Genomic DNA, 9,210 nt, shown 5'->3' on the forward strand with positions numbered 1-9,210 from the left:
ATGTTCATGTCCTAATTTTGTGAACCTTTTTTATGTGCATGTGTCTGTATCCCCCTTGAGAAGATTTCTCCTCAGTCTCTGCCTTATTGACCTGATGATTGTGGGGGAAATCCTCATAATGGGACACAGGTGGCAATACAAATCTGTGCGGAGTTTCTACGTTCCCTGCCCCTTTAAAACAAAACCTAGATTTGACTGGCTATTGGTTTTTAACTTTGACTTTTTCCTATTGCTGTCAGTGGAAGAAATTGAACCCATCTTTTAGTGTGTTCTAGTCGCAGACAGAGTTGTATAAAGTACTCGAAACCCATACTTGAGTAAAAGTACAAGTGCTCGATCAAAAAGTGACTTGAGTAGAAGTGGAAGTGCTCGATCAAAAAGTGACTTGAGTAGAAGTACTAAAGTATTCAACATTTTTTGTACTTAAGTATTGCAAGTAGTTTTTTTAAAAATTTTGCTACTCAAGTACTGAAAGTAAAAGTACCAGTAGTTTTTTTAAAAAAAAAATTGCTACTCAAGTACTGAAAGTAAAAGTACAAGTACTGTGTTATATAGTTATTAAAGAAAGAAGTCAAAAGTTTATTAAAGTTATTAAAGAAAGAAGTCAAAAGAAGTCAAAAGTCAAAAGAACACATGACATTATACACATTTTTTTGAGCTTCATGAAACCTGCCATCTACTGTTCTGGCAGTGGTAATTTTTATAATAGTTACGAGTAACTATGCAGCACAAAAAAAATATATCAGAGTAGAAGTATTGAAATCATTGAAAAAATGTAGTGAAGTAAAAGTGGAAGTAGGAGAAAAAAATTCTACTCCAGGAAAGTACAGATACCGCCTTTCGGTACTTAAGTACAGTAGTGAAGTAGTTCTACTTAGTTACTATACATCTCTGGTCGCAGAATATAGACTGGATAGAAAAATTTAATTTAGGGAAATAATATGAAAATACCTACTGCAGATTAGGTTTAAATTGATTTTAAATGTCCACTTCTGTTGAGATTCCCCATTAATACTGGCAATGGTAAAATAAATAAATCTGTTAGAAACAATGTGACTTCACATGCAGTACACATACAATGCTACAATATTACAGACACCTACAACAATAGCCATCTCTGTACTATTAAATTAGTTGAAAGGTCAAGTCTGCTGAAAAGCTAAAACTGGAAGCTGGTCTGTTGTATCACCACCTTTCCTCATATCTATTAGGGACTCTAGTAAGGAGTGCAATGACAAATAGAAGATCCTCCTTTTTGATGTCAGTGCCAGTTGCGAAGCTCTTGCTGGAATGACCAAGAGTTTAGAGGAAGCTAGTGGGTAATTCAACCTGCCTGCTTCTGCCAAGACGTAAACGCATCTGTTTTAGGAACTAGGCTTAAAATGAAGCCTGGTTAAGGTGAGTACTGTGTTATAATGTTGGGGATGACAGAATTACAGATACCCCTTTAATCCTTCTTCTGTTTTTTTTCTGGCTTCAGGCAAGCTTTTGGCATGCAGCATTTTTTTTCCTTTTGAGTTGGGTGCTTCCCCTGTTAGCATGAGTGCAGCTCAGCTCTGAAGTCTCTGGACAGGGTTGCTTTTGCTGATCAAATTAACCCTGTTGTGCTGCCTGGGTTCCGCTGCTTTCATTGCAGAATTCCATTTTTGTAACTGCCTATTTTTATTTCAGAAAACTACCTTATTAAGAGAGTGTTCTTTTTACCAATTAGGTCAAAGCCCTAAAATTTTAAGAACTAAACCACATGGTTTAGAGCGGACAGATTCACAAACCATAGGTGAATTTCCCAGAAGAAGAAAGGGTGGTATGTATTTTAGATCTCCACACTGTCCTGTTTACACCTATTTTGCACACGGTTATAGTGACACTGAAGGCGGCAATGCAAGTCCATTTCATTGCAGTCAATTATTTTATTTTTTTTTTGAAATAATAAACCAAGGCTAAGCGGTTGTTTGTTAGACTTCTAAAACAATTAGGACTTTATAACTGACTGTGTTTGTATATGTTCCATTAGTAATTCACATTATTTATTTTATTTCACCTAATTTTACACTATATTTGCAGGCCTTTTAAATCTTTAATATTCCGTGTTTTTTTTTTTTTTTTTTTCATTTTATTTAAAAAATGAACTGTTTTACACTTTTTTATTAGATGTCAGAGTGACCATATTTTCAAAACTTTTTTTTCCCTGAGAAGGGTAGTAGCTGTTGAACATTTTAGTAGCAGTGTAAACAAAACCGGACACTGCAGGCTTGTATTGTGAACAGTTGTACCTTAGGCAGTGGGAACAATGTACACTAATGTGGTTGGAATGGAAGAAAAAAGTAGGTGCACAATGTACATGTGCACGTTTATAACTTGATAGTATTTTAAGAGGTTTACATAGTATAACCATTTTATTTTATGCAGTAAAGCCAGCACCACTGGAAATAAAGCCAGTTCCTGATTTCGTCGACTTACCTGTACGATCTCCTGTAACTAGAAGCTTCACAAGAGAGTAAGTGTTGTAAAATGTTTTCTTTTTCCCATGATGACTAATACAATTTATGGTCCATGCACACCGGGCTTAAAAATTGCTGCTTCTACAGGAGTTTTGAGGTTTATTTTGAGCTCAGCATTTAGAGGCATTAAAAAACCCTTCTGATTTGTGTTTTTGAGAGGGGTTTTCTGGCAGTAAAAAAAAAAAACCCGGAATGCTCATAAAAATTCCAAAACTCAACTAAATTCTTGTACAAAAACTCTCTATAGGAATATTTATTTTTTTCTGCCAAGTTAACTGGCATTTTACTAAGCCTAGTGTGAATAGACCCGTAGTCTGCCCTACCTACTAAACTGCAGTATGAAATCATGTTAACTGTTATGAGTATGTCAAAAGAAGAATATTGGTCATGCTGCTACCAAGCATTTGGTATGCTTAGCATATCTGTTAAAGTGAATTTATCATTTCGATAATTAAATTCTCTTTTTTCCACCCTTTTCGTATATTTAAAGTCCAGCTCCACAAAATAATCCATCTTTTATTATTTAATAGTGAATCGTATACCTTTTGTTAGTGCTGCATGTTGCAATCAGATCCTCCTTACACATTTTGTGGCCAGTTCCTTCGAAGCACCAGTTTACTGGGTTTGATCGGCTTATTTCCTGTCCTGGGGACCTGCAAGATTCCTCTGCTTATCTTGGAGGAGACTGGTTCCCTCCCTGCCCCTGTGTAGTTCTTCAGCTGCAGCTGTTTATGTAAGCACGGTAGCTTGGCATTTAGTGTGCTCACCTTCCATCTTTCATCCCCGCCTCCCACAGCCAGCAATGTAGTTAAGCTACCACACGGGCCGTTTGTTGGGCCAAATTGGCCAGTTGAATAGAAACCAGCCGACATTCGTCCCGTGTGTACTGCAGCCGTTCGGCCAGCTTCTGACGATGGGGCATGACTGAAAAAGGTCTGCCAATCGGCTCCCAATCATCGCTCTCAGCCAATGGCTAAGATCGCTGACCACTCAGTGTTCTGGTGGTTTTGGGGGGGTGTCCTACTGTGGGAACACAATAGCACAGCAGGGGAGATTGCTGTACTAACATTGTAAAGCGGCTCCAACCTGAGCTGTCAGTTTTTTTGTTTTCTTGGTCAGCACTGCTGGGTTTATTGGGAAAAAAACTACTATTGAGGACTATGCTTTAGTAAGGGATGAAGAGGATAAGTTGCAATGCAGTGGTGTGAAACCAGTCTGAATGTCACCGCACACAGCTCAAATTATGGTCATTCAGCTCGCAGGCTGAATGAGAAAAATTGAACAGATTCCTTCATCCACGCCACCAGCATGGTTGGCGGAGTCTCCACTGCTGCCGTATTTTCTTCTGAATGGTATCCTGAAGACAATGGTGCTGCCGAATTGGGCACGCACCTGATAGAATGCTGTCACCACCCAGGTCAATCGATTTTGAAATCGACTTTGGTGGAGGCGGTGGTGCTTGTAGGGCTACTCACAGCTTGGATTTTTTCCGATCCGCATGAAATTGCAGGCATAAATTACTAATCCACCTGAAGAATCTTATTATAAACAATCACAGGATCCAGCTACAGCCTCCAGACATTCCTGTGAGATGAACAAAGACTACCTGAAGCTTAGGTGTTAAAAATATTGACGACTGGTAAATAATATGTTAACTTAATATGAATGACCACATTTTATTCTATGAAGATTTTGCATGTGATAAGATTATGCACAATGTTTGTAAATTAATGTGTTTATTAGTTCCTCCAGGTTCCCCATGCCTCCCAGGCCAGATTCTGTTCATAGCACAGCTTCCAGCAGTGATTCACAGGACAGTGAAGAAAATTATGTACCAATGAATCCAAATCTATCTGATGGTCCAGTATGTCCAGTTTTATTTTAATATTACTTATATGTTGTTTAATATGTATATATGTTCTGGGCGAGCAGTGAAAGCATTTTAAAAGGAGCCTTCATTTTATTTCTGTAGTAATATGCATTTATTTTTATTTATTTTTATAATTGTATTTTTGAGATTTTTAACAGATGCAACAAAGGAAAGAAAGCATATTCAGTTTACAGATCAAATTCCAAGCATGTGGAGGGACATAGAAAAAGATCCAGAAAAATATAAAGTAAAACATTCTTATGGAACAGAGGCTCCTGTCAGAGCATAGCAGAAATTTGGGCAGCCTACCAGCATTATATTGTAAAAATACAGCAGATGTTTTGCTGTTAGAGACAAACTGAAATCCACTATAAAACCTTATGATCTTTAAAGTGATTGTAAGGGTTTGTGTTTTTTTGTAATAATAAACATGTTATACTTGCCTGCTCTGTGCAGTGGTTTTGCACAGAGCTGCCCTGAACCTCCTCTTCTGGGGTCCCCCACCAATGCTCTCCACTCCTCCCCTTCTGTTTCTGCCCCCAAAGCTAGTACTTTCAATGGGGGCAGATGTTTGGGCTCGATCCCCAGTTGGGCTATGTGCCTCTATTGACACACACAGCGTGGCTAGGCCCCTGCCCCCTGTTCACAGGATTTGATTGACCGCAGCAGGAGCCAATAGCTCTCTGCTCTCACTGTGAGGGGAGAAAGAGGGCACAGCGCTGGATCAAGATCGGTCTCAAGTAAGTATTTGGAGGGGCCTAGTTTTCTAAGTGTCCTAAAGTGATGTACCTCTTCACGTTGACACTCTTGCCTTAAAGATGAACTCAATTTTTCTACACACTTCACATAGTTTACGAACAATGTCCCTCACTAACCTGTGAGGCTGCTGCGGCTACATACAGCATACCGCACTGTGTTGCGGGTGCGAACCGAGACTTCCTGTCTCATGCCCTGAACACAGAAGAGTCTACCACTGCCGCGCTCAGAGCAAGCAATGTTTTCTAGAGGTTGTGATATCATTAGCCTGCCTCTCTGACTCGGCCAATCAGAGGAAGCTTTGTATTCATTGCTAGAATACATTGCATGCTCAGAGCGGCTAGGTGCTGCTGCGGTAGACTGTTCTGTGTTCAGGGTATGAGGCAGGAAGTCTCAGCTTGCACCCCGGAACACAGTGCCGTATGCTGTATGTAGCTGCAGCTACATACAGTTTATACAACACATCCAGTGGCCCCACAGGTTAGTTTTTCTTTTAACTAGTTTTTGAATTCTTCAGTCAACTCTTCACTGCCTGCTAATGCAATATATGCAATATAAGCGGTGCATCTGGATTGGTGCCACCTCTGTAAAACCTTGGAAACCATAAGCAGACCCCACACCGTAGAGGCTGCCTGTAATGTTACTTTGTGCACTGGATCCTGTGTGGACTTTCGCCTTGCTAGCTGCAGGGTGCTATATAGGGCCATGGCCCTTCCCTCAGGTTAATTTGAAAAAAATTTTATACCTACACTTTTGGGTTGTCCCCAGAAAAGTAAGTTAGAGGGAAAATCTATGGGGACACTAGTTTTGGTGACATCCAGGGATTCCCTCACTTTGTCTTGATTTCTCCTCCCTTCTAGTTTTAGCTTTAGGACAGGACAGGAAGTGAAGGGAAACGTCCCGATGGGACACAGATGGCAAAAAAAAACCTGACAAAAATAAGAGTGTTTTTTGCTTTTTACTTCTACTTTCGGGTACATTTCTAGTGCATGTGTTTTAATATTAGTGATTCACTTGGAGTGAATGTAACATTCATATAGTTCATATTTTTGTAAATATGCCTTTTAGTGTGCTGCATAATGCTGTCCATACACGTACAGAATTTCGGCCGAAAATGGTCGTTTTAGGAAAGATCGTTCGAAAATTGGGCCGTTGGTGAACACAAGTTTACCGACGATTTCGATCGTGTGCCCGGCTAATGTCGATGGATCCATAGCGAAAACTTTTATTGTTTCTACAAAAGTTGTTACGTGTATGGTAAAATTTAAACAAAAATAATATTCAGACTCATATTGTGCATGTTATCGAACGATCATTATGATCATGAAAACGATTATGTGAAAGAGTTTATTCTGTAAGTTAGTGGCCAATTCGCTTTCGACTGACGAATAATCGTTCAGTCTGCAAACGGCCAAAATTCTGTGCGTGTATGGCCAGCATAAGTCACGGTCCCAAATGAGGTTCTTCAGTTATTTTTGGGGGTTCTCCCAGTTGGTAAAAATACTGTATATTGCTTTTCTAATTGGTCTGTAAATACTTTAGAAAGAAAGGGGAAAGGGGCCCCACTTTGTTTTCTAAATTGTTCCTCATTTAGAGTTTTACATATACAATATTTCAAGTACATTTCAACTACAGCTTTTTAGTACTGATGTTCTAATTTTACTTCACTTTTCATAATTCCAGAGTTTATTTGAAAGCAACAGCCTTGATGGAGGAAATAGCCCCATGGTGAAGCCTAAAGGAGACAAGCAAGTGGAATATTTAGATCTAGATTTGGACTCTGGCAAATCAACCCCTCCAAGAAAAGTAAGCAACATAAGTGAACACATATCTGTAGTTATCTAGAACAGGTTATACAGTACGATGTGTGTATGTTCAGGTGAAAATTAATTTCAGAACCATACCTACAGGTTTTGGTATAGTCAGCATCTCTGCCTAAATGTAAAAGATGAAGGATGAAATGATCAAGCTAAGGTTAAGTGCCAAATTATATACACTCACCAGCCACTTCATTAGGTACACCTTTCTAGTAATGGTTTGGAGCCCCTTTTGCCTTAATTCTTCGTGGCATAGATTCAACAAGGTGTTGGAAACATGGTGTCATTGTGCATTATCCTTATGGAAGTAGCCATCAGAAAATGGGTACACTGTAGTCATAAAGGGATGGACATGGTCAGCAATAATAGTCAGGTTGGCCATGGGGTTTAAGCAATGCTCAGTTGATACTAAGGGGCCCAAAGTGTGCCAAGAAAATATCCCCCACACCATTACACCACCAGCAGCCTGAACCAGTGAACTAAAAGTCTGGTATTGCAAAATCATTACAAAGTAATAGATTTACCCAAAATAGTCTCATCTCAGGTGAAAGTAATGATGGCAAATCTTCTCATTCGCTCTTGTGCCCTCCAGTTTTCTGTGCTCACAAACAGGAAGGGAAACAAATTTCCATACTATACCTCATACTGAATATATGGTTTTCTAGGATGGCTATAACTGTACTAGACTTCATTTATATAGAAAAGGAGACCAATCGTGAAAAAGTATGCTTGACATCTCTTTTCTTTACCAGTTTCCTGGCTGTCATACCTATCCAATTTCTACAGTACTTTGAGTCACTGACTCAAAACAGGCAGATGAAGACTTCATGCTGACTTTTCTGATCTGAATGTTTTTTCGGGTCAGTGCCTGAAAGAATTGCAGCACCCAGGCTACTTGCATTTTGCCAAGGAGGTCACCAGTGGCAGCCCATCATTTCTCTTAGTACAGGATTATTTTAAAGAAAAACTAATTTAAATATATTCCTCAACAGCCACAAGAGCTATAACTCTAAGTAGTGTGCTTTGCAAACACAGACAAAGAAAATTTGAAAGCCGTTATACAATATCCAAAAATCCAAAGGTAGGCTCTGCGATGGAACTCTTCTGATTCAGCTGGATGTCCTGCAGCCAACTGATGGCGCTTTGAGGGACTTCTCCAGAGCAAGGCCAACAACCTTTGGGTTTTTGATCATTATAGAACGCTGTCTTTTATCATTTTTCTACTATTATTTTACATTGTTTGTATGTAGAGATAGCCAGAACAAGGGAAAGTAATTGTAGCATTACAGTGCTGGCACAGGGTCCCAAGCCACCCGCCTTCCCTGACTGAAATATCAGTGATGAATGGGACATTTTCTGCCCTCTTGTCATTGCCCTTGCTGCTGTCCACAAGACCACCCCAACAGTCTAAAGGAAGAGCTAACCCACTTTAACAGTAATGGCTGAATGTTCATCTAAATTACAAGGGCTAGCTTACATATCCAGAATTAAACTTAACTTGCTGTAATTGCTCCTGTCATTGGTGTATTGATCAACAGGGTGCCTTACATACCTTTTTTTATAACGCTTTTACAGGAGTCAGAAAAACAACCTTTTAAAGTTGCTTAATTTTTTGCATTCTAAAGGCTGCAGTTTATTCTAGTTACTAGTAGCTAACATCTTTTTTTTTTTTTTTTCTAAACTGCAGAAGAAGAGCAGTGGCTCTGGGAGTAGTGCTGCAGAAGAGAAAGTGGATTACGTTGTAGTTGACAAAGAGAAAACCCTCGCTTTGACGAATACCAGGAAAGCATGGACTGATGAAAGACAGTCAACTGAATCTGAAACCCCAACCAAGAGTGTCAAATGAGTTTTTAGCAAGAACAATCTTCCATCATGACGAGCAAGCCATGTCTGAAGCAGTGCAAAGTACAATAAAGTCTCTTTTTGGAAAAAAAAAAACAATAAAGTCTAACAATTGCATCTCTAGGAACCTTACAGATGACTTGGTGAGAAGGAGACTGGTGCACTGTGGAATCTATTATCGCTCATATGAGAATGTACATACTTTATCATGGGAAACCGACAAGGACCATTTGTTTAACACATTTAGCCATGCTTTGTAGTATTACTATGTTTTATGCACTTTTTGTGGTTTAAACAATGGTTCTTGTTGCTAACACATTTTGCTTATTAACGCAGATAACATTTTAGTTTTATCTCCTACACTAATACAACTAAAAGCTTTAAGAATTTTTAACATGATAGATTGGCCACTAATGCATTGCAG

General features: G+C 39.2%; 1 protein-coding gene across 2 annotated transcripts in view; it reads left to right on the top strand.

The window, feature by feature from the left end:
* The window catches only part of GAB1 (GRB2 associated binding protein 1), a 167,576-nt gene extending 158,719 nt beyond the window's left edge, over positions 1–8,857 (top strand). Inside the window, exons 7-11 of one of the 2 annotated variants that reach the window (XM_082269549.1) lie at positions 1,712–1,801; positions 2,410–2,497; positions 4,245–4,365; positions 6,811–6,933; positions 8,632–8,857. In XM_082269549.1, coding sequence (XP_082125675.1) covers positions 1,712–1,801; positions 2,410–2,497; positions 4,245–4,365; positions 6,811–6,933; positions 8,632–8,790 — 581 coding nt within the window. In that variant the 3' untranslated portion in view covers positions 8,791–8,857. The remainder of the gene's footprint in view (positions 1–1,711; positions 1,802–2,409; positions 2,498–4,244; positions 4,366–6,810; positions 6,934–8,631) is intronic. The other variant, XM_082269550.1, reaches the window with a different exon arrangement.
* The last annotated feature ends 353 nt before the right edge of the window (positions 8,858–9,210 follow it).

The sequence above is a fragment of the Pelophylax lessonae genome (assembly GCF_965119305.1).
Source record: "Pelophylax lessonae genome assembly, chromosome: 1".
Classification (NCBI taxonomy): Eukaryota; Metazoa; Chordata; class Amphibia; order Anura; family Ranidae; genus Pelophylax; species Pelophylax lessonae.